General features: G+C 39.7%; 1 protein-coding gene across 5 annotated transcripts in view; it reads left to right on the forward strand.

The window, feature by feature from the left end:
• NALCN (sodium leak channel, non-selective) overlaps positions 1-25998 on the forward strand; it is a 617081-nt gene extending 591083 nt beyond the window's left edge. For all 5 annotated transcript variants that reach the window (XM_075590764.1, XM_075590763.1, XM_075590765.1 and 2 more), the window contains 11 exons: positions 1458-1577; positions 2541-2609; positions 2999-3147; positions 8732-8825; positions 10126-10258; positions 10476-10591; positions 12672-12829; positions 16842-16992; positions 18746-18892; positions 19687-19804; positions 23458-25998. In XM_075590764.1, the coding sequence (XP_075446879.1) occupies positions 1458-1577; positions 2541-2609; positions 2999-3147; positions 8732-8825; positions 10126-10258; positions 10476-10591; positions 12672-12829; positions 16842-16992; positions 18746-18892; positions 19687-19804; positions 23458-23651 (1449 nt within the window). In that variant the 3' untranslated portion in view covers positions 23652-25998. The remainder of the gene's footprint in view (positions 1-1457; positions 1578-2540; positions 2610-2998; positions 3148-8731; positions 8826-10125; positions 10259-10475; positions 10592-12671; positions 12830-16841; positions 16993-18745; positions 18893-19686; positions 19805-23457) is intronic.
• The last annotated feature ends 303 nt before the right edge of the window (positions 25999-26301 follow it).

Below are 26301 nucleotides of genomic sequence, written 5' to 3' on the forward strand. Positions count from 1 at the left end.
GTGACAACCTGAGTTGAGGTTTTTGAGGTTCATTCATAAACGGATCAGGTGATACTGTATAAATGTAATCTATATTGTACTGTATATTTCTCCTAAAATCCTGAGCAAAACCTTTGCGCAACTTCACAGATTTTGAACATTCATGGCTAGAGAAAACCTTGCAATGATACGAAACTTCTCCAAACACTACAGACTGTGAATATCTCACTTAGGCTGGGATTCATTAAGCCGGGATGCAGGGTATCACACCCCATCCCAGAATTAACGGCCATTGGATTGAATGGCCGCTATTGCCAGATCGGGGTGCGATAACCCGCATCATAGCTTAGTAAATCCAAGCCTTAAACCCTTTCCCAATAAACTTTGAAGCAGCTGATCACACCGTAACCGGCTGAAAACTGCTATTGGCGTATAGCAGTTTTCTTGTGGTGTCCACCTTTGGAGCTTATCAAATAAAAGGACTGAATTAATATGCTCCGAAGCGGCATATCCTTCATCAATATACTATGATGTCACGTTTTAGTGCAAGAGAATATCTGAATCCTAATTTTTTGAATAGGGCTGAACTCGCACTGGGTAGTAGTGTCATATATTGAAAAGGGGCCTTAGAAAGAGCACCTTGACACTTTCACTAATATCTTAATAGTATTTACCCTACTATTTGCATAAGTAACTTGAGAATTTAACATTTTAGTCCCTAAAAATAAAAAATTGCTTCAAGTTTTGCCGATTTTGCTGATTTAATTTAAAAAAAAATTGCAGGAACATTTGCAAAGCAGGACAGGTTTGCACAGCTGTACTGCTATCTCAAAATGTTATGACTTGCCATTCTATCCAGGTAAAACTATACTTAATGATTTTTCATTTTGGTGTTAAAAGCAGTGACTTTCCCAAAAATGTGATACAATTAATTAGTTGCTTGGCTGAAGGAGTCTTTCTGAACTGACTGCTTTATGGACTAAATTCACTAAGCGGTACTTTCCATGAGACTTTTTTCTAGCTCAGAAAAACAACTTACAGCTAACGGTATTTAGCTAAATGGTCTGTATTGTATCTTCTGGTGCTGAAACGTAGCTTATGGAATAGCACCTCTCAGTGTATATGTGCCTATACCCATTAGGAGAAAATCAGATAACAAGAATGTCTAATATCTTAACTTGCCTATGAGCATCAAGAAATGTCATCAATGTAACACTATTCAGGAATGGATAAAGCGTCTGAGATCACAAATTGATGTTTCATTAACAAAAGGGACATTAGGTCTCTGCAAGGGAAGTACTTCCCGCTGGGGCCGATTCTGAGAAGCGGATGCGATTCTCTTCCAGGAGTCTTGTGGAAGTTCATGCATATTGCCCAGGCTTATTGTCAATTCCTTCCAAATTATATGGTTTTACTTCTACATCTTACTGTTATGTGAAATGAAACCTATTCAAGTTGTATTGTCTTTTACTTTCCAGGTAACCATGAAGATAACAGCTATGTCACCTGCTGGGTTCTGGCAAAGTAGAAGAAATCGATATGATCTCCTAGTGACTTCACTTGGTGTTATTTGGGTGATACTTCATTTTGCCTTATTGGTAAGATGCTGCTCCCTTGTTGAACAACACGGCGTTGTGGTCATATAATCATGGTGGCTCTAGAGAAAACAATATTTTTGCAGGATGTGATGACCTTTAGTTCCATCAAGTATAGTTGTTGTGAGTTAATCATGGAGGTTGTTATACTATAAAAACAAATGTGACTGTTTGCATCCACATATATAAATAAGGTTGCTACAAAAATGATATAGCTTGACCAGTACATCGGAATTTTTTTTGCTAAATGTTATCTCTCTTTCTGCATTTGCAGAATGTCACAACATATAGGAAGATTTCCTACGAATACATATGATGAGCTATGTTGAAAATCCTAATTTAGGCATATAAACTGCTGATTTTTGTTCTGCAAAAAATCAGCAGTTTGCTTTCAAGTTCCTAAAGATCCACAGTGATCTCTATTTACTTTCATCAAATCCAAAATAGTGGAGTTCCTAATATATTATCATATTGGTCAACACTCAATACACCATTTCCATGTTAATTGCTGTTCTGTGGTTGGATAAAACTACACTTCTCGCATTATTGCTACAGGGCACAAATGGCATTGCCACTGTAATGCACAAGTGGTTGGAACTCAGATGTTAAGCCAATCACCAGAAAGCAAAGATAAAAACATATATACTACTGTATATCTCCAGTACAGGGGCAGTCATATACTGGCCGATCACAGGTTCTGATTTGGTTAAGGGCATAATTAATAATTATTATACAAAACAAAATGATGATTGGGTCTTCATTGACATACTGTATTTTTACTACTAATATATTCTCCTTTTTTTTTTTAAAGGATATTCTTTACTAGCTTAACCACCTTTCATTCAACTTTTCCCTAAAGGATTTTTTTTTTTTTTTAAATATGTGTAAAAGAATGATGCCACAGGACAGGTAAGTCTGAACAAATTTCATGGAAACCAGTCAATAAAGAGTTTTCTTTTTTTTCAGAATGAATACACATATATGATGGGCGCATGTATAATAGTCTTCAGATTTTTCTCCATATGTGGAAAACATGTAAGTAAAACATGTTGTTTGTGAGGTTTTTTTTTACAAACGACCTATTTCCTATCTTTACTACTGCACTCTGTTGAATCAGAGGCTTAATGTCATGTTATCAATGCAATAACATGACGTTAGTTGTGTTAATTTACATAAAGCGACATGATGTAAGTTGTAGCATTACTCTTTTTCAAACCCTGAAATAGAGCTTCTGCTGAAGTGGAGAGGAAAGTTGATCTTATCGTATATATGTAGAAGGCATGTGAGGACTTGTTGAAATGCTATATAACATTTCGCTTTTAAAAATTCACTGTAAGAAACAATAGCAGCAATAACTACGGTAAATATGCTAAAATGACAGCCGAGTAGACTGAATAAGTGAATATTGTTTCCCTATTTTTCAGGTTACATTAAAGATGCTGTTACTGACCGTGGTTGTCAGCATGTACAAGAGCTTCTTCATCATAGTGGGGATGTTCCTGCTGCTTCTCTGCTATGCCTTTGCTGGAGTTGTTTTATTTGGCACAGTGAAATATGGTGAAAATATAAATAGGTTAGTGTAGATTCTCCATTTTTGTTACCCGGTAAATACTGTGCAATACTCTTAATACATTTCAGTTGAAACACAGCAAAAACTATGCTTGCTAACATTTCAAAACGTTTTTCAGGGGGGCAAAGCCTGACGCTTCGCAGGAAAGTCTTAGCACTGCATCAAAACCTTTGTGCCATGCATAGCAGTGTACACATTGCCACTCTTTGACCGCGATTATAGTGCACACGATGGCGCGTGCGGCGCGAACAAAATACTGTAGCTCTATCGGGCCGGCCATAGTGTGCATGACCTGGCACGCGAGGAAGCACAACGGCGTGGCAGACTTTTGAGCCAATAAAAAAATTAGATTTTTCGCGAGAAGGCCGCGTTTGAGCCAATCAGGGCGAGCCAAGTCGGATGGTGTCACAGCCACGCCTCCCCATCGCTCGCACAAAGGAGTCCACGAATCGCTCAGGCGACAGGTGCACGTGCACTATGGCAGCAGCCTTTCTCTCTCGCTATCTCTCTCTCCCTCTTTTTTCTACATGTTGCACATTTCTCCCCATCACCTCTATCTCCCTCCCCTCCTCTCTCTCCTGCTCTATCTCCCTCCACTCCTCTCTCAACCTGCTCTATCTCCCTCCACTCCTCTCTCCTCTTCTATCTCCCTCCCCTCCTCTCTCTCCTGCTCTATCTCCCTCCCCTCCTCTCTCTCCCTCCCCTCCTCTTTCTCCTCCTCTATCTCCCTCCCCTCCTCTCTCTCCTGTCTCTCTCTTAGGCTGTGGCCATGCTGGCGCTGACAGTGCTCATGCTTGGAGAGCGGTGACGTCACCAGCTCTCCAAGCATGAGCGCTGGGTGTCCTTCCTATTTCGCAAGCGCACACGGGGGGCGTTGCAGGCAAGCTGAGCGCGGTTAAAAGTCAGGTTTTTTTGTTTATGTAAGCGGCAAGCATGGGTGAGCGTGTGTGCCCACGCACGAACGTGAGCGGGGACATCTAAATTTAAATTGCTAGAAGTAACCTCTCCAAGAACCGCGCTGTCAGCGCGGTCAGCAGCAGCGTGGCCGCAGCCTAACTCTTTTACTCTTAAGTTTTACATGAAGCAGCAGGGGCTCAATGTTATTTGAAGCAGATGTGCAGCTGCATTGTACTCCTGACTTCTCTGCCGCCCCCCCCCACCCCTGCGCAGGCCAGGGGTCCCTGTGTGTATGTTCTTTGTCTGCGGGTTCCCCCACTGCACCCTTACTTGGACTCCCTGCATGCACTCAACACAAACCCCACCAGCCGCTCACCCCTCCTACACGCTCCATGCTCTCATGAGAGCATGCACAGGCACTAGGTGAGCATGCGTGCACCTGCGTCCCCCTCTGGTGTGTATGTATATAACGCAAACTCATAAGGGTCTTCCTCTTTTTCCCTTCCTCATCATACACACAAACCACCAACCGACTCACCTCTCTCAGTCTCCGCCTATCTATTTTAAGCAATGGCAGTGCAGACCACAAAGTACGTGATGGGGCGTGATTTTGCAGGTCAGTCACCATGGCGCTGCAGGCACTGTGCAGTTTAGTCAGCATCAGGATATTATCTGCGGTCTGCACTGTGATCGCTAAAAAATGAAAATACCCGCACACGCATTCTTTCTAAGGGGCAAAATGTATGTGGGGTATAAGAGTCCTGAAGCCCTGGTGAGCTCACAGCATTTCAGAAATCTCCTGGATATTCTGGGAGCATTGGCACGGATTGAAATTCAATGGCTGCTTTTGTTATGAACTAGGCCTGGGACATGGTGCAGGGAGGAGCGCTGGGCAGCGCTGACGCTCATGCTCTCCTGCTCAAGCAGGAGATTTTTCTTGTCCCTGCATGAGCGTCAGCGAGTGCGCTTGTGTGCTGGGTGGGAGGCTTTCAGGAGGCGGAGCGGGAGGCGGAGCGGGAGGCGGGGCTAGCGCGCCACGTCACGGCGCCGACGTCACCGACTGCCATTGGCTTCTGGCAGTCACATGACCGGCCCTGTGCTTCCCACAGCGGGAAATCTAAAATGTGTCTGTCGGCTGAAATTCCACACGCCTCCGCACGCCTGCGGAAGCGTGCGGAAGCACCGTCTAAAACCGCGCTGATAGGGATAATGTTTCCCCTCAGCGTGCCTCAGCATGGTATTTTTGACCATGTCCGAGGCCTAACTCCTCCACAAGAAAGTGAGGAAAACTGTTGAATTATTTTTTCAGCTCCAATCATTAATAAGATGTTTAATAATCTGAAGCATAATGAATTTATCTCCTGATTTAGCAATGTGCTTTTGATAGGGTGACCAGATTTTGAAAATGAAAAACCGGGACACAAAAAAAATTATTAATACAACAAAAAACATTACTAAAAAAGAATATTATAATGATATTTATCTAATAGTGTCACCATTGATGCTGTATTATTCATTCTACCTCTTCCCATTCTCTCTCTACCTTCTCCCCCATCACTGCCGCCAACAGAAATCATGCGCCCCCCCCCCCCCCAAAGGGAGGTGACAGGGAGGGAGGGAGGTGACAGGGAGGGAGGGAGGTGACTAGGAGGGAGGGAGAGCGGTGACAGGGAGGGAGGGAGAGAGGTGACAGGGAGGGAGGGAGGGAGAGAGGTGACAGGGAGGGAGGGAGAGAGGTGACAGGGAGGGAGGGAGAGAGGTGACAGGGAGGGAGGGAGGTGACGGAGGGAGAGAGGGGTGACAGGGAGGGAAGGAGGGGTGACAGGGAGAGAGAGAGGGGTGACAGGGAGGGAGGTGACAGGGAGGGAGGTGACAGGGAGGGAGGTGACAGGGAGGGAGGGAGAGAGGTGTCAGGGAGGGAGGGAGAGAGGTAGAGAGGTGACTGGGAGGGAGAGATAGAGGTGACTGGGAGGGAGGAAGAGACAGAGGTGACTGGGAGGGAGAGATAGAAGTGACTGGGAGGGAGAGATAGAGGTGACAGGGAGGGAGGGAGGTGAAAGGGAGGGAGGGAGGTAGGGAGGTGACAGGGAGGGGGGAGGTGACAGGGAGGGAGGGAGGGAGGGCGAGAGGTGACAGGGAGGGAGGGAGGGAGGGAGGGAGGGAGGGAGGGAGGGAGGGAGGGAGGGAGAGAGGTGACAGGGAGGGAGGGAGAGAGGTGACAGGGAGGGAGGTGACAGGGAGGGAGGGAGGTGACGGAGGGAGGGGTGGCGAGAGGGAGGGAGGGAGAGATAGAGGTGACTGGGAGGGAGGGTGAGATAGAGGTGACTGGGAGGGAGGGAGAGATAGAGGTGACAGGGAGGGAGGGAGGGAGAGAGGTGACAGGGAGGGAGGGAGAGAGGTGACAGGGAGGGAGGTGACAGGGAGGGAGGGAGAGAGGGAGAGAGGCGACAGGGAGGGAGGGAGAGATAGAGGTGACTGGGAGGGAGGGAGAGATAGAGGTGACTGGGAGGGAGGGAGAGAGGTGACTGGGAGGGAGAGATAGAGGTGAGAGGGAGGGAGAGATAGAGGTGACAGGGAGGGAGGGAGGGAGGTGAAAGGGAGGGAGGCAGGTAGGGAGGTGACAGGGAGGGTGGAGGGAGGTGACAGGGAGGGGGGAGGGAGGTGACAGAGAGGGAGGGAGAGAGGTGACGGAGGGAGGGGGGGCGAGAGGTGACAGGGAGGGAGAGAGGTGACAGGGAGGGAGGGAGAGGGGTGGGAGGGAGGGAGGGAGGGAGAGAGGTGACAGGGAGGGAGGTGACAGGGAGGGAGGGAGAGAGGTGACAGGGAGGGAGGTGACAGGGAGGGAGGGAGGGAGGGAGAGAGGTGACAGGGAGGGAGGTGACAGGGAGGGAGGGAGGGAGAGAGGGAGAGAGGCGACAGGGAGAGAGGTGACAGGGAGGGAGGGAGAGGTGACAGGGAGGGAGAGGGGTGAAAGGGAGAGAGGTGACAGGGAGGGTGGGAGGGAGGTGACAGGGAGGGAGGGAGGTGACAGGGAGGGAGGGAGGTGACAGGGAGGGAGGTGACAGGGAGGGAGGGAGAGAGGGGGAGAGGTGGCAGGGAGGTGGAGAGAGAGGGAGAGGTACAGGCATGGAGAGGATGACAGGGAGGGGGAGAGAGAGAGAGACACACACACACACACAGAGACACACACACAGACAAAGACACACCCAGACAGAGACACACACCCAGAAAATTATATAAATAATTTATTGACATTAATTAAAATTAAATAAAAAATGAAGACATTAATTGGACATTCCTCATTGTCATTCCTGACCTGACCTTGGGGCTTGTTTATATAATATAAAAATGTGCTAAATAAATAGCAGGGGAAAGCAGAAATATGGTTGTGCATTATTATAAATATATATGTTGCTACTTACACTTACAGTACTTATTGTACAGACTGTGTCACACGTGCAGCAGCAGCTCTGCCTCTGAGCAGCTCCAGACTGTCTGACACATCGTCTCCTGTGCTCCTCGTGGCAGTCACTGTCACAGGTCAGTGACATCACTGCCATCCCATGGATCACTGCGGCCCCTCCCACCCGGCATCTGTCCAATCCCCTGCGGTCCTGCTGAGCTGCTCCCATCCTCCTCAAATGGCCACCAATCTCCTGCACCGTTACTCCCTGGTAGTGTGGTGCGGTGTACCCTGCTCATACTCTGCCCCCGCCCTTCGGCATTCTCACCCAATCCCGTGCAGCCTAGCATTCTACTATGAAGGAATATGCCGGGGCAGGGCTTTGTAGAATGCCGGCCGGCACGCAGGGGATTGGTTGAAGGATGTCTAAAGCCCAACCCCCCGGCAGCATTCTATTCTACAAGTGAAAAAACTCACCAGCTGAGTCCCGCATCCTCCTCGCGCAGCTCCGCCGCCGCAGACTAGCGCACCGCCACCCGCTTCACATCACATCTATGTACCGGGACAAAGGCCACAACCCGGGACATTTCCGGGACAGGCAGGCAACCAGGACAGTAATGAAAAAACCGGGACTGTCCCGGCAAAATCGGTACAAGTGGTCACCCTAGCTTTTGACCATCTTGGCTAAGTGGTGGCAAAGCTTAAAACTATATAAGTGCACTACTATGTGACATGATGCGATTTTAGCTCATGTTTACCAAGTGGTGCTATTCTATATGACACATTATGGTCCATTAAAATGAATGACTTATTGAATAGTACTGCACAGTAAATGTGACCCGTTATGTCATAATTGTAGTTTATTAAAGCCCTAGGCTGAGATTATAGTCAGAGCGATTGCGCTCGCACGCGCGTGCGACAAGCACAAATTGCATAATGCCTATGAGGCCACCCCTAGTGCACATGCACAACGGAGCTTGATGGCGTGACCGCATTTTGTAAAGACAACATTTTTTGTCTTTTCAAGCGCGGCCGTTGACGTCTGCATCACGAGAGCGGTTCAGCCAATGAGGGTGCACCAGCTTCGTGACGCCTCCGCCACGCCTCCCCAATCGCCTACAGCTCAGCTCACACATCGCTAGGGCTGCAGTCGTGCGCGAGTCTATGCGGCCCGTCGCATGCAAGTAGTATAATCTTAGCTTTAGAGGTAATCTGAGAAAGTTACATTAAAAAACAAAATGTACTGTGTTTTTTAAATGTTTTATTATTGTGTCCCCCTGTACATAGGCATGCAAACTTTTCCACAGCGGGAAAAGCTATAACTGTACTATTCAGAATAGTAACAGGAGAAGACTGGAACAAAATAATGCATGACTGCATGGTAAGAACCAAAACAACGCCTAATGGGGAACAACACCTAAAGCTAATGGGGAAAATCACCATATTTTCAAAGTCATGCTTTTTATCATGAAACATGAAAGACAACTAAAGGTGCACTAAATGCCAAGTTCAGCTAGCACAGTATGTACTTGTTAGTTTTAAAGAGGCAATCCTAGCTTTTTTTTTTTTTTTAATTTTAATACAGAATTGAAGCAGGGAGTCGGGCTCAACACGATTCATTTCAGGTCTGGGGATCCCATGCTTCCAGAAGTATTTGGCTCCATAAAGGGTGCCGGTAGCCACTCCAGGGTTCACATTATAGCTGCTTTTCAATGCTCCTGGGCCCTGCAGCCCAATAGAAATGGGCTTCCTATTGGCCCATGTGACGAGGAAGCTGAAAACTGCAGAGATACCGGCAGCCCCTTCGAATGCAAGTATCTCCGGAAACAGGGGGTCCCAGGAGCTGAAATTAATAAGGTTCAGCTTCAGAACCCCCTGCTTCAATCCTGTGTTAAAAATTAAGAAAATAAATCAGCTTGGATTTCTCCTTTACCAATTGTAACTGAAAGAAGGATAATTCTGACACTAAGATTTCCTTGATGTAACTTCACCTAATAGGCTCTGTATATAATACAAGGGTAGTATAGCCTTGAACACAGAGGTTAATAAACATTAGTTTATTTGGCTGCAGCTAACAGTGCATAATAAGAACAAGACTATAACCCTGCAATACAGGTATTTGCAGGGGATTCCTAGCTCACCAGGTGCAGAGCGCTGCCGAAGCTAGCTTACACTGCTCCGACCTTGGAGTGTGTACTCTCGCAGCAGGCGGGTGTGTCCTTCCCTAGTTCTCCATTGTCCCTGGTCACAGCAACTGGCCCACACAACGTACACATTATACAAAATAATAAGTAACTTATAACCAGGATTGGGGCACTCTCCAACCCTAGGGTGGCATTTTAACCCTTGACTTAGTGTTGCTCTATTGACAAACAGAGGCAGCATACAGGTTTAACCCTTATTTTGAGCACCATGCTGTCCCTGCCATCACCGTCAGCTAGTTTTAGCAATATCTACTCTGTATGTAGTGCTTGATTGTGGCAATTGTCTAATGTGCAGGTGTAGCCAACATTATTGCAACATGTGGTGCAGTCCCATGGGCGAAAGTGGTGCAATCCCCTTTTCACGCATGGCTGACTTAAAACAAAGGGGGATGCAGCACATAACAAGGGGGGTTATTTAATTATTTCTTGAAATGTAGTGGTAATAATTGATCAAATCTGTCTTTTCTCTCATTTCAGGTACAACCCCCCTTTTGCACCCCGGATAACAGCAGATACTGGGAAACAGATTGTGGAAATTATGCTGGGGCACTTATGTATTTCTGTTCCTTTTATGTCATCATTGCTTATATCATGTTAAATTTGCTGGTTGGTAAGTATGATAAAAGAATGTAAATGTAAAAAAATTATGACAAATACCCAGTGTGTGATCACAGAATATAGATGTATTTGTAAATGCATTTATTTTCATAAACACATCAACCCATAATGAGTGGAGCACATAAGACTTGAAATATCTGGTACACAACAAAAGATGACAGGTACGAAGATCATCGTACTAACTTCCCTTATTTGTTTCATGATTTTAGCTATAATTGTGGAGAACTTTTCTTTGTTCTACTCCACTGAAGAAGACCAGCTTTTAAGCCCTAATGACCTGCGCCATTATCAAATAATATGGAATATGGTTGATGATAAAAGAGAGGTGAGATATCTCATTTAGAGCATGCACACTGTGTGATAAATACAGTCAGAAGAAGGCTTGTAAGGGCAATAGCAAGTATTTTTATGTCTAGTGTTCCCTCACCTCACCTGCCAAAAAGTAGAATGTAAAAACATAGACCCATAGTAGCAGTGTTAAGGTGTTTGCTGTCTTTATGTGTGTTCCCTGAGTTGAAGGTACTGCACTATTTACTTGTAATTATGGGTTTATATCTGGATATCCATATTCCTACATACTGTAGGATATGTTACCAATTAATAGACATTGTAATATACACTTAGATTGTAAGCTTTTTCTGGGCAGAGACTCCTTTTCCTAATGTTACTTTTATGTATGAAGCACGTATTCCTATTAGTGTGTTACTGCTATAAAGCACTATGTAAATAAAGGTATACATACATATTTAAAATTAATTGTTGCAATCGGTAGCCCCCAGTTGCATCAATTTAAGTCTCGTATTTTATTATATTACTACAGGGCTGCTGCTGGCACTTGGAGGTAGTGTCTATTATATTTAACATTTCGTTTTAGAGAGGGGTGACTCTTTTTTAAACTAAAACGGAGGACATCGGCCTTTCACTACTGCATTAAGGAGTCCTTCTGCAAATTCCCTGATGTCTGTCTCCCCTATAGCTTCTAGAATTGTGAATAACAGAGCTACGATCAAGAAGGCCTTTCAGTCCCTGGGTAGTTGGAGTGGTAACATCGCCTGTAATTGGAATAAAGGAGATTCCTTTTTGACCTTATGTGGGGTTTACATGAATAAAACTGCACAATGAGGATTATTCATTTAAAGTGCGATGGTGCAGATTTCACACTACCCAATAGAACTCCCATGATGAAATGGAATGGGAGGTGCTGTGCAGTAGTGCCCAATTGGCATCTATCACACTTTAATAAATAACCCTCAATATCCGTGGCTTCCTCCCCCCCACCTTGGAAATAAAATAAAGGTGCCTCTGGGGGGAAAGTATGTCAAAACTCTTTCAAAGTTATACAACCTTGAAGATTAGTGAATCCCACTGCAATAAGATATTTGATATCATGTCAAATTTAGGAAGTTCTAATTACACGGAATATGTTATTGCTGCAAATGTTCCTATACTGTTAAGGCAATTATTTTACAAATAATATTGGTAGCTGCTATGATACTGTAGGTTTAAACATATTGACATAAGTTCATATTCACTTGACTATTAAAAACTGGAAATGCAGTTTTTTAATTTGAAATGAAATATTTGTAGTGTGGAAGCATATAACTATAAATCTTGGGTAGTATTGCAATCCACGATATATATACCTAAAAAACTATACATATTTTGTCTTGTTTTATATTTCAAAATATGATTGTTATTGTGGATTCAACACTGCTCGAACCAAAATGGTCAGAATTAAAACTAGATATGATCTGGCACAGCAGAATTATGTTAAACATTGGTATATGGTTTATCAGACGTCACTGTTAAATTCAAGATAAGCAAAATTGAAGATATAGCGCACAGCCAGGAGAGTGGGTCAAAAATGGTATAAAAAATGAATACTTTATTTTGTCCATTAAAAACGGAGGTATAACAGGCCAGGTCTGTTATACCTCCATTTTTAATAGACAAAATAAAGTATGAATTGTTGATACCATTTTTGACCCACTCTCCTGGTTGTGCGCTATAACTACAATTTTGCTTATCTCTACTCTATTACTAGCAGCACTCTTTACCAAGGGCACAGGACAGAGGCATTTGAGATACTGTATGTGTGTATATTTATATTCAATCAACTCATGTGGTTTAATAGTGATCCTGGGACCATCCCAATGAGGTTTTGAGGAGTGGGTTCATTCCCCCTTACTCTTTTCATTCAGGGTTATATTGTCTCTTTTAAGGACTTCATATCACCTGGGAGTTGCTTTTGACTCATTTTTCATTATTATCAGCCTCATATTCTGTGCCTTTGATCGTGCATTAATTCTGAATGGACCCGGAGCTAGAGCGCGTATACCACTAAACTTTTTTCAGTGTTAAATTCAAATTCCATCCTATTAACTGTGTCTTAAAATGTTACCCAGGGTGTTATTCCTACATTCCGTGTAAAGTTCCTCCTGAGATTGCTACGTGGAAGGTTAGAGGTAGACTTGGACAAGGACAAACTTTTGTTCAAGCACATGTGCTATGAAATGGAGAGGCTGCATAGCGGGGGAGATGTTACTTTCCATGATGTACTGAGGTAAAGTATTATGGACAATGTATTGTAGAGAATACAATATTCCCTACAAGGTTCTAATATATTCATCTGTAAGCAAGAATGTGTCGTGAAACTGTGTTTAAATGTCATCTAATGATTAGAAGTGACCAATTTAAATAGCTGTAAAGAACAAATACAGTATTGCTCCCACATTGGATTTAGTGTGGATCTTGACTCTGCTTTGACACTTGGCTTCGGTGCCTCATCTGCTACAATTGCTTATATTTAGGTTTGTCCTAATGTCCCATTACCCATCTTTAAATTGAACCGGGCATACTACTGTATGTATACTGAAGACCTTCTATTAGTAAAATGATTAGCAAAAAGTGACAAAGGCTTTGTCTGTAATGTGAGAAATTAGAGGTGTCAACACAAAACGTATTGTGCATTCCCATAGTACATCTTGAAAACGGAATGAATTTTAGTTACCATGTCCCCTTTTCTAATGTATTTTTTGGAAAAATAGGAAACTATTTCAACTTTTCGATTTTCACTATTTTTGCATACAAACACAATTCTCATTGTTTAGTAAATTGGTCCATTTGAAGCAGTAGGGATAGATTAAATGAATAATAGTGACTAAAAGTACCAAAAAATAGGTACAGGAGAAATTGTGAAGATGGAACAAAAGAAGTTCAGAGAACGGCAACATTTTAAAATGGGGAAGAACGGAAAGAGGGAAGCAGGGCAGGAAGGAGGGAAGCAGGGCAGGAAGGAAGAAAGGAGGGGAGCAGGGCTGTAAGGAGGGGAGCAGGGCAGGAAGGGTGGAAGCAGGGCAGGGAGGAAAGTAGGGCAGGAAGGAGGGAAGCAGGAAAGATGGCAGGAAGGAGGGAAGCAGGTCAGGAAGCTGGGAAGCAGGGCAGGAAAGAGGGAAGCAGGGCAGGAAGGAGGGAAGCGGGAAGGAGGAAAGCAGGGCAGGAAGGAGAAAAGTAGGGCTGGAAAGAGGAAAGCAGGGCAAGAAAGAGGGAAGCAGGAAAGAGGGATGCAGGGCAGGATGGAGGGAAGGACGGAACGGTTGGTCAGGAGACAGAAGTAAGAATATGCAGAATTGTGCAGGGTGTGAATAGGACTGAAATTGAAGATAGAATAAGAAATGACAAGGAAGTGCCACTGGAAAGAGGAGATAGCATATATAAAATGATGAGAAAAAATATATGGTACATAATTAATGCTGAATTAAAAACAGCAGAATAAAAGAAAACAGCTGCAATAGAACAAATGGGCAAATAAAAAGAGGGTGATTGAAAGTAGGAGAAATAAGAAGAGATGTCTCTCTCTCATTCTGAGGGGCCAGCCGCTTTAAATGCTACAGTATTTAGGGATGAGAGATGTGACATTTTTGCAGAAGATCACAAACTAGACACATTTTTTTACTTCAAAGCATTGCAAGTTAATGTGCAGGGAGATATCATTGGAATTAAATATGCAAACACTTGGATCTTTAAATGTAATAAAAAAAATTGTTAGTTAAACTATTTTAGTTATCATTTTGGTTCTAGAAAACTGTTTTTTATTTTATTTTATTGAGTCATCATGATAGCTATGAAACGTTGTCATAAATGTTTTAATGCATCCATTCCAAACGGCTATCTCTTCACCTGATACATATTTTCTGAATAATTAAAGCCCTTTCATAAACATATGATAAAATAAAGTTTCGACACAAGGCTGAAAATTAGGGTACATACAATCAAGTTTTTAAACAAATGACAATAAATACAAATAACCTATTGGAATGTTTTATATACATGGAATACAATACTGTACATTGGGCCCAGCTTAGAGTACAACTACTATAACTGAATTGGCGAATCAGAAAGCAAAAATGTAATATATTTTGGGGGTTTAATGTTGAGCCGCTCTCTTTACCTGCATCTTATAATTTTATATTGTTTTCTCGAATGTTGGCTTCTGAACTTGCCCATCTCTATTTAATAGTCAATAGTATTCAAATATTTTTCCCAATGTGACCATATTAACAAAACCAGTCTATATATATATATATGTACAGCTCAACCCCATTATAATGCGGTCCTTGGGGTCCACAACCCCAAGACCGCGTTACAACCGGGGTCGCGTTAAAATTTCACCAGCATCAGCTCTCCTCCATTTTGCCGCCTTACCAGTGCTTTCCTCTTCCTGCTGCCCATGTGCTCATATCTCTCTGCTCATCTCTCTGCTCTCTTGCCGTCGTTTTTTTTTTCCAAACATTCAGTTCAATGCTTTATTGACTACCAGCCACAGACACACAATTAAACATTAATACATTTTGTACAAAACACATGCAGGGATTGAACTCGGGACCTTCTGATACCAATTCCTTGCCTCTTACCTCTACACCATAGGCTTTGTGTGACAAGACATACCCTATAAATATATTTATCCTCTACAACACATTGCCACAGGGTACATGTCAATGTTACATCTTAAGTCTATTTCTAGATGTCTATGACATCACACAGCTTCTATGGTGTAGAGGTAGAAATCTTAACCCACATATGAAAGGGTCCTGGGTTCAATTCCTGTATGATATGATATGGTATAATATAATTACATTTTTTAATAAATTAGTATTTTAATTATATTGTATAATTTATAAATAATATATAATTATTATTATTATTATTATTTATTATTCTTTATTAAGTAATTATTAATTAATAATACTACTATTATTAATTATATTATGATTACGTATGATTATTATCATTAACAATTAATATTTGTTACTAATTAATAAATATTACTAATTAATATTTAATAATTATTAATACCTAATTAGTAATAATTATTACTACTTAATTATTAATAACAATTATTAATACTTATGAATTATTAATAATTATTAAGTATTAATAAGTTTTATTAATTATTAAGTTAATAATTATTATTACGTATTAATTAGTAATAATTATTAATTAGTTCATTAATTGTTAATAATAATTAATAATCATACTTATTAATAATACATAATTAATCATAAAGAATTATTAATAAAAAATAATAATAAAATAATAAAAAATAATTATTACTTAATAAAGAATAATAAATAATTATATATTTATAAATTATACAATATAATTAAAATAATAATTTATAAAAAAATTAAATTAGAATATACTATATCACACAGGAATTGAACACAGGGCCCTTTCATGGTTAAGATTTCTACCTCTGCACTACAGAAGCTGTGTGATGTCATAGACATCTAGAAATATACTTAATCCCCTTGGAGTCTTACATAGATGGGACCTTTTTGATATACTATGAAGGTGGGTTATGCATAGTTAACAACACATTAACATCCAATCAAATTGTATGTTACCATTGTGAAAGAATTATTGACAGGAGGGCTATGGAGAAGACAAAGGGTCTGGGGTTACTGGTCTTTCATCTTGTCTCCTCTATTGTATGTGTGCATGTCTGATAAGTGTTTATTGGTCATTCTGTGTACAAAATGGAATGTGTGATTGGGCAAGGTTTGCTCTGCGATTATCCCAGGTAAATCATGTACTCCCTAGGAATTTGGGAGAAACAAGTATTATGGGATGGCTGCAATGTGCAATGTGGAGCTTGGGGATTGGGTGAAGGGATGATATATGCATATAAGATAAGGGTTATATGTAATGTATAAATACTGAGACTGGGATGACCCCACCTCAGATCACACTGAAACAGCTTGTTGATGTGTCATCTCCTTGTGCACTCGTAAATAAAGATTCCTTGACTCACCGAACCTGCCTGCAGTTCTTGGTACCCCGGGGGTACCCCAGAAAAGGCTGCACCCACACCATGTATTTCACTACATGGTGTAGTTGCCTTGTAATTTAAACCTTATGATATGGATTTTATTAAAGATATGTCTTAATATTGTGCTAATGCATATAGATTTGTTAGAATAATTAAAATAAAGATAACATTTTCAGTAAATGCCATTGCAATACATTCAACCTAAGAGTGACATGTCACCATATATTATGAATGTTTTCTGCAGCATGCTTTCATACAGATCTGTGGATATCAGAAAAAGCCTGCAGCTGGAGGAGTTGCTTGCCAGGGAACAATTGGAATATACAATAGAAGAAGAAGTAGCTAAGCAAACAATAAGGATGTGGCTGAAAAAATGTTTGAAACGTATCAGAGCTGTAAGTTAAAAAGACTTCTTATTTACGCGTCCATGTTTCAGAAATCCATTTCCTATAGCAAATACGTGTGTGTTTTATGTAATTGGGCATATTCTCATGGCAGAAGTTTGAAGGCTTTACCTAGGACCAAAGTAAGAGGTTGTCATAATGACATGATGTGGTGATAATGTGTTGTTAATGGATTCATTCTGGATGATACCCCTTTCCTAGTTAGTCTTCTGGTATCAAGGGGACTTGTGTGAAGAATTTTTATTACATCTTAATAGGGGTGGAGAAACCAAATATACAATTACCTCCGTCCCTTCCAGGGCCCCCACTATAAACACTGTAAAACAGGAGAAAACTTCCCCACTTTCAACAATGAATTAAAATTCTTACACAAGTCTGATTTATTGTTAAATGACATTGATTACATAAACTTAAAACAGTAAATATATCAATGACATTAGTTGATCATTGTTATACGTGAGGCTCACCTATAAGCAAACACCTTAATAACCGCTATGGAGGAAATTCAGCAATCAAATATTGGTTCAAATTTCATTAAAACGCGTTTAAATTTGATGCAGTCAAAAGCAAAAAATGATGTAGTGCTTTAACACAAACCTACATTTGCATTGATTCACCCCAATTATTTTTATTTTCTCAGTATGTTAAAGACAAAATATTTGAGTGCTGTCCACATAGCTACATTATGCGTAATTCCATATAAATTATACTAATCTGCTAGCAGGCACCTTTACTTGTATGATACAGATATAGGTAACACTGATGTTGACAGAGCAGAGGAATAAAATATCTCTGGCCTGTCATCTCTTCTCTATCCCCCCTGTCACTCCCCTTCTCACATGCTGCTCCCTACCTCTGGAACACCCTCCCTCTCAATGTTTGTCAAGCACCTTCTCTTTCCAACTTCAAAACCCATCTGTAAATTTACAGTACCTGTTCAGCAAAGTGTTTAATTAGTCCCATCTGTATTATAAAATTATGTGTATATAGATATATATTCTATATTATATATAGGGAACCATGTTAAAAATGGTTATTGAGGCAAAAAGTGACACTGTGTGTTCATTTGCATGTCATTTCCCAGAATCCCTTGCTGCAGTGGAAGTGCTGTATGCTGGGTGATAATGGGGAAAGGCGGGGTTGCAGACCTGCCTAAGACATGCAGATGAGCATACAGTTATATTTGCATATTTGCTTTCCTGTGGAGGGTTTTTGTCACTTTTTTTACTCACCATAACTTAACTCAGTATTATATATATACACACACACACACACACACACACACACACACACACACACACACACACACACACACACACACACACACACACACACACACACACACACACACACACACACACACACACACACACACACGTATCTGTACCGTGTTAGCCGAGCGTAATAATCAAAAATTAATAGATTATACCATTCTGTGGCTAACGAACTGCTTTTATTTGTGCGATCTTTCGAGATAGACTGGTCTCTTTTTCCAGTGGTGTTACAATGGATAAAGTAAGAAAGGGTTATACTTAAAAACAGTACATATATACAAATCAAAATATGCATTCATACAGTACACAGAGGCAAATTTGGAACATAATGCAGCATTTCATTAGGTAGTCGTTTAAGAGTATATGTATACATTTTTCCCAACATCTACCTTACTTAATGCTCCCATTACATTAATGAACCACCTGAAAAATATTTGACAAAATGTTTGAGTTGTCGTCATTTTATTTAGAAACAACAACAATCGTGCAGCATTATCCACAGCCTTCGGGAAAGCCAGCAGCAAGAACTGAGTAGGTTTTTAAACCCTCCCAGCATTGAGACAACACAACCGAGTGAAGATATGAACCTTAATAACCAGGATAATGCACAACCAGAGGTACAGTATGCGGCCTTCATTAAATAAATAGCCTAGATTTCCTTTCTTTTAAAAAAGTAAATAATTTTTCTCCATCATTTGTGAAAATAATAGACAGATTTTCTACATTGAAAAAAAAAATCAAATGAATTGTTTTACTTTACTGTAAATTGCTATACTGAAAATAACTATGAACTTTCAACCCTCTTTCTTCTACCTACAAAAAAATCAAACATTCACTGAACAATTATAGTGTGAGGCATAGAAAACATGTTACAAAAATTACTGCCTTGAATATTTCTGAAAAGAAAAGTTCAAGAGCTCATGGGTCCTTGTGCTGATTGGTCACGCTTAAAATATTAATGACCCTTAAATAGTGCCAGAGAAGGAAGAGGGTAGTAAGTGTTTTGAACTGTCCTGATAGGTGATGGAGATCAGAATGGGAGATGTGTTTGTAGGGGGGGGGGGGGGGGGCGGCAGAGGGGAAAGGAAGAGCCTGTTCATGCTTCAATAATCTCAGGCTGCATATTGAACATCTTATAGTTTCTGGTCTCTATGCCATGCCCCTAGTGCATTTGTCTTTGCTCTTTCCCAAACACTGAGAGTGAAACCCATATCTGAGTCAAAGATTGTCTTGACTACTGTGGGGTAAGAATGCAGGAGGGAGGAGAACCACACAATTTATATAGTTTTTCTACTGTTTTTAGTTACAGTATCTCTACATACAAGTTGGGCAATAGCATAAAGAAAATCAAATAATAATCTGCAGACCTAGTAACATATAGTGTATGTCTTATTATATGTTTGTCCTTCAGACAAGTAGTCAACAACAGCTGCTTAGCCCAACCCTTTCTGACAGAAGTGGGTATCGTCAAGATTCTATTGAAGCTGGAAAACCCCAAAGAAAGTTTGGGCAATGGCGTTTACCATCAGGTAGGTAACTGGAATGCATAAAAAAAAAAAACATTTTGGTAGCTGACAAGGTCAGTTTGCCTACTTTCATATTACTAGCGCTTATTTCATTCTGGTAGGAAAAGTGAGCATTACCCTTTTCAAATCAGCATTGTTCTTATCCGAGCTTCATTTATTTTTTTAACCAAAACTGAGAGTCTTTTTTGGGTGCAAGTCCGCTTAGCTACAGGAAATATTTACTTATAATGTCCCAATACTTTCAGGGTTTACAAAACTCCCCCAGCAGCACCATGTGGTGGTGAGTCAATGTATAAGAGGAACTTCACTATGACGCACCAAACATACACTAGAATTTAACAGCAGATAAGACAGAACCACCTGGCCCACCTAGTCTGCCCATTTTATATCTGTTTTAAAAACTAAGATCCTATTTGATCCTTGGCTTCCTTTTATATTTAGATTAGCCTCATATCTATCCCAAGCATGGTTGAGTTCACTTACTGTATTAGCTTAAACCACAACTGTTGGGAGGCTGTTCCATGAAACTACCACTCATTCCATCAAGAAGTACTTCCCTGAGACGGCCACCATCCCGCTTCAGAGCAGGACCTCTTGTTCTAGCATTTCTCTTCCTCTGAAATATTCTTCCCTTCTATAATATACCCTGTTGAAACCATAGGTTTTTTTTTTTTTTCAAAGATTAAATCATATCCCCCTTCTCCCTTCTCTGCTTCAAGCTGTAGTTGTTAAGGGTTCTTGAATCTTTTTATTTAGTAGTCCTTCTTAGTAATACCATGTTTCTCTTATTCATTGTGATTGCCCCATGTTTATATCTAAACAGCTCTAGGACATCAGTGTTGACTATTTCCAAAATACTACCAGTGTTAAGAAAGGTTCCCTGATATGAAAATCTTTAAAAATATTTTATATATATATATATATAATCTCAAATTAAAAGATCACTTGTGTGACAAGATTCACATGTCTTAGACAGGTCTGCAACCCTGACTTTCACCATTATCCTCAGCATACAGCGCTTCCCCTGCAGCAAGGGATTCTAGGAAGTGACATGCAAATGAGCACACAGTGTCACCTTTTGCCTGAAAACCATTTTTACATGGAACCCTTATAAGCTAATGATCGCTGTTAACACAGCATGGGAATCAGATGCAATGCCAGAGAAACCACTCACAGACATGTTTCGACCTTGATGGGTCTCATCAGTGTGAGACTGGTTGTACAGGCTTTGCAATTTTCAAGGCTGTAGGATGTACCATCACAGTTTAAGTTATTAGGTCGGGTGCTAAAGGCAACACGAAACCTCCACTGTATAGCATACACAAAGATTACTTGTGAGCAAATTCACTTGTCTTACTATATATATATATATATATATATATATATATATATATATATATATATATATATATATATATATATATATATATATATATATATATATATATATATATATATATATATATATATATAGCAGACAATAGCCGTGTTAGTCCAGTTGCGATAGTGCAGAATAAATTAGTTCTTCAGTATTCGGTGATACCTTTTTTATTGGACTAACAATTTATGTCATAGGACAAGCTTTTGAGAGTTCTCCTCTCTTCTTCAGGTCAAGCAATACCGATATAAAAAGGAATCTATAGCTAAAACAGTGTGGAGAGAGGGGGAATAAAAAAAAAACAACAGATATTTACTGTAGATAAGGTAGGGTGTTAAGTGTTTGAAGCCAGGGGAGAGTGTCAAAGAAAGGTGAGGAGGGGGAGGGATACTGGGGGGGGGGAGAGAAAGTGTGGATAAGAATAGAGGCAAGCAGGATGATTACAAGCAATTTTGATAGGGTGTGAGAAACCCCATCTCCGCATTAAGTTCTTTGGTTTTGGTGTCAAAGAGTCTTATCATTCTGAGTTCAAATGTTTTCCGTTCTTGGGTGCTTTTAAACATTCCATTGAGGATTTTGATTTTTAGATCATTTATGGAATGATCTGGTTGTGAGAAGTGATGTCCCACAGGTGAGCAGTATCTTCCTTCTTCGTGATGGAGTATAGAGTGTCTGTGCATATTCATTCTTCCTTGTAGTTTTTGGCTGGTTTCCCCAATGTAGCAACCTTGTTCACATTTGTTGCACTGAATCATATACACTAAATTCCTGGATGTGCAGCTGTATGATCCTTTAACATTGAATGTTCTATGGTTGTGACTGGCTGTGGGATCCTGGCAAATATGTTTGCAGAGTTTGCAGCGTTTGTTGTTGCACGGTTTTGTGCCATTATCCATATCTTTAAAGTCGTTGTGAAGTTTTCTGCTGACTAATTTCTGTTTAAGGTTTGGTGGTTGCCGGAATGCAAGAATGGGAGGTTTGGGAAAGATTTCTTTTAATGTCGCATCCTCTGTCAGCATGGGTTGCAGATCTTTGATTATTTTTCGTATACCCTCTAGGGTAGGGTTGTATGTGGTCACTAATGGTATGCGTGTGGTAGGTTCTTTCTGTCTGTATTGTAGCATGTGTTCTCGTGGGGCTTTTATTGCAGATGTAATAGTTTTGGCAATGGTCTTTGGTTTGTATCCCTTCTGTCTGAACGATTCACAACCCTGACCGAATGTAAAGCATGTGAGAATGTATAATTCTGCATTCTTACCTAAACTGGCAATTGTTTGGTGCTCCTGTTATACTGTAAATCTGTAAAAATCCTGATTGGGTGCCTAACATAATGGCTGCTTCAGTCGGTGTAACTCAGCAGCTACAATGTACAGTATCCTTATATTACTAAGGTAACATTATCTATTGTTACAGTTTACAGCTCAACCTGCTGGGATCTTTTGCAACAAATTATCCCAAACAGAGAAGTGTTGCAAAAATCTTGTTCTACTTGGGAGGTTGTTTATAAGTAAAAACTGCTACAGAAATCAAAGGATGCTTTTAAACTAATTAAAAATGGCATTAAGAGTCGAATAAAAATAAATAAAAAAACAGTCATTATTATCTAATACTACAGATATGATTTATTTAAAATCATATGTTTCTGCTCAGTTTGTTTCCACATCCTTAAGTAATGTATTGCTACATTTTATGTGGGCCTTGTTCGGTTACATTGCCTTTTACAAATTAAGCATAATCAAACACAGTTTGAAAGTGCAGGCATATTAGTGACTATTTATCAAAAGTGGGGAGCTCAGACCTTCCCCTGTAATGAAATGTATCAGTATTACTATATCATTCAATACCTTTATGGAGTATGCTGCTAGGAAAAGATCATTGGTCTTACAGTACGTTTATGGAAAACAAATGAAAAATCCAGCATTTGGCTTGCAATTTATCAGTAAAATTCTACATTTTGATCCTAAGTCTTATAACAAAGACGTCATTTAGTTTTTGATATTAAAAAAATACATTTAAAAAAATTAACCTTGATGGGCTCACCAGGCTTAATAATTTTTTTTTTTATCAAAAGATGTAAATAAATGACTCCTTTGTTATAAGACTCAGGACCAAAATGTAGAATTTCACTTTTAAATTGCAAGCCCATTTGGGAGGAGAGCAGGATTTTTGTATTTGTTTTCCATATTAGGGCGACAGCTGAAAACTTTGTGTTTCAGTGCGTGGAAGGTGGTAAAAATGAAGATCAACTGTGACAAATCTTTTTTTTTCTTTCTCTTAGCACCAAAACCAATAAGTCATTCTGTATCCTCTGTTAACCTGCGATTCGGGGGTCGCACAACAATGAAGTCTGTGGTGTGTAAGATGAATCCCATGTCAGATACAGTCTCTTGTGGTTCTGAAGTCAAGAAGTGGTGGACCAGGCAACTTACTGTGGAAAGTGATGAAAGTGGAGATGACCTTCTTGACATGTGACAGGGACACAAAGTAGAATTCTAACTACAGTATGTGACGGGATAATAAAGTCTACTTTTATACTGTTGTTTTATTTTGTTTTAATTTCAACTTTGACTATATTGTAAGACATGCAAGAATTTTTATTGGACAACAAAAAAAGTGTTCCTTTTGTATTCATTGGCTGTTGTAAATGACATGATATTGCACATGCCAAATATTTAATGCAATGGTGCCACAGTAAGTGGTCAAATATATTATGTCATGTTATGCTGTGTTGCAATAATTGAATACTATTTGTTCAGAATGTTAAAGATGTTAGTGGCATTAAAGGGATACTGCTACAATATATTCATTTACATGTAAAAGGAAAGCTATATATCCAGAGCGTATTTACAGATTACTTGTTAAGATATACAGTATTTTGACAAAACAGATTTTAGTGCATATGATATACCTAAGCAATTATATTCAGGTTGCTGACTTGACACTATAGAAATACATACCGTATTCTTTATAATAGTATTAGAAACTTCTACTAAAACTTTGTGAGCATTGGAAAGTTTTTATGGTACACATTTTAGGTGTAATCTGCTGCTAGCTCAGAGGTATTCTCACACAATTCCCAAAGAGTAACAACTAACACCACTTGTTGTACCCCATTACATCAGCTTGATCTTCAAACCAGTCATACTGTAACTGGGATTGCCTGTAAATGGCCAGATTAATCCCAGTAAAATAATAATTAAAACAAGGAAGTATGCAAAGCTAAGTGAGCAAAATAAGAAACATGAGATAAAAGAGGCAGCAAGAAAGACCTAAGTTTGAAGGACCCAATAATTGCCACCCGAATGTGAACTGCACATGCTGCATTAGCGCTTTGGAGGAGTTGTACAGTACTGTACACATACTTAAATTGTAATGTAAATAATATGAACCTAAATGTTGATTGGCACATTCATAAATCTGTGCTTGATTCATTCCGACATGGTGGGATATTTTATAACTTTTCATGTTTCTGCACACGTTACCTTCTAAGTGGACCACTAAAGAGACTAGGACATTGTTTTGATAGACATCATTTCTGATTGACTGCTATCACTAAGAGTTTTCAACACATCAAAATGAATGCTAAACTGCACTTTTTAGATTGACCATGATACTGCTGAATTCATATTAATATTTATAAATGTAACTTCATTTTAAGAGGTCTATTGCATTGCATGTGATTTGCAGCATCAAGAAATAATTGAAAATAAACCATACTGTTAATTATCTTGAGCTACTAGTATTAGGAAAGTATCTCTATGTAACACTGAAGAGACATACAGAACGTTTTTGGAATTGCCCCCTTTTAAACCAGTCTTTATAAACCTTGACAATTAAATGAAGAGATGTTATATTTTTCTTTTTCACAAATAGATATACAATTTCAGAGGCAGACAAACCCATATCTACCAGAGATGTTCCTATTTAAAGAGTTCTATGTATGTAAATTATTATTTCAAATAAAAGATGATGCCTGATGAAAGTAACTTATATTGACAGATATCTAGTTTATTCAAAACAGCAAACAATATCAAATATAATATATAACTTGTTGCTGTTGTTGTTATTATATTTTGCGCAATAACTAAAAAGGCCAACATAGAACTGTGTAACAAAAGACAATACAATGCTACCTGTTAACTAGTCACACAACATGCAGATATATGCAGAATAGTTGTTGCTGCTCTTACAAAAGAAAAGACTTTTAAGACGATAAAGTAAAATATTTTTGATTATTTTTGAAGTGTGCACATAACAGAATAAATCTATAATCAAAAGAATAAATATAATTTTCAGTGTATTTTAGATGCTTGATTTCCACAAAAAAAAAACATTCTATTTGTCAGGAAAGTAAGAGTAAGAAAGTTGAGAACTGTGATTATATGTTGCACTCCTTTTTGTTTTTCATGTTTCCAATTATACAACACAATTGTGTTTTCATTGATGCTTTCACTGTGTTTTTGCCTTGGAAACAGATCAACATAGTTTGCCTAAGCATGGGGTCTGTTGTGTTGATTTAACATGTTTGCAATTCAAGACAAATGTATACTGACCTCATATTTGTGTTTGGTACATGCAATAGGTTCTCTTTTTATGCATCTGAATCAATTCTTCTCTGGATATCTGTCATACTACAATGTAAACATCAGGCAGTGTTTTTTGAGGATTGCAGAGTATGTCAGTACCATGAAGAAAACATGTATTTTGTTGAGTGTGAAACTGAAAGTAAAATGTTATACATGTAATAAATATGAATAGATATTGTATTTCTTAAAGAAGCTACCTTGAGTTTCCAATAAATGATTACATTACAAGACAATGTATTTTCTTTACTTGTTTTTCCCTATTTATGGCATTTGTTTTAAATTTAAAAAAAAAAATGACTGCAGAATAGATAAATCTTCCCTATATGTTGTGACATGAGTTAGACTGTACATAATGACACGAGTCACAAATGTTTAACAGTTAATAATTTCTATGTCCCAAAGTAGGGTTCCAGCTGCATTTATCGCTGAGAAAGTTAACTAGTAATTCAATTTAATGTTACTGGGTAGTAATGAGAAAACAAATGAAATGGCTTATTATTTGGTTAAACTACAAATTCAATAAGTTATGGGGGGTA

This window comes from Ascaphus truei, chromosome 3, assembly GCF_040206685.1.
Source record: "Ascaphus truei isolate aAscTru1 chromosome 3, aAscTru1.hap1, whole genome shotgun sequence".
Taxonomy (NCBI): Eukaryota; Metazoa; Chordata; class Amphibia; order Anura; family Ascaphidae; genus Ascaphus; species Ascaphus truei.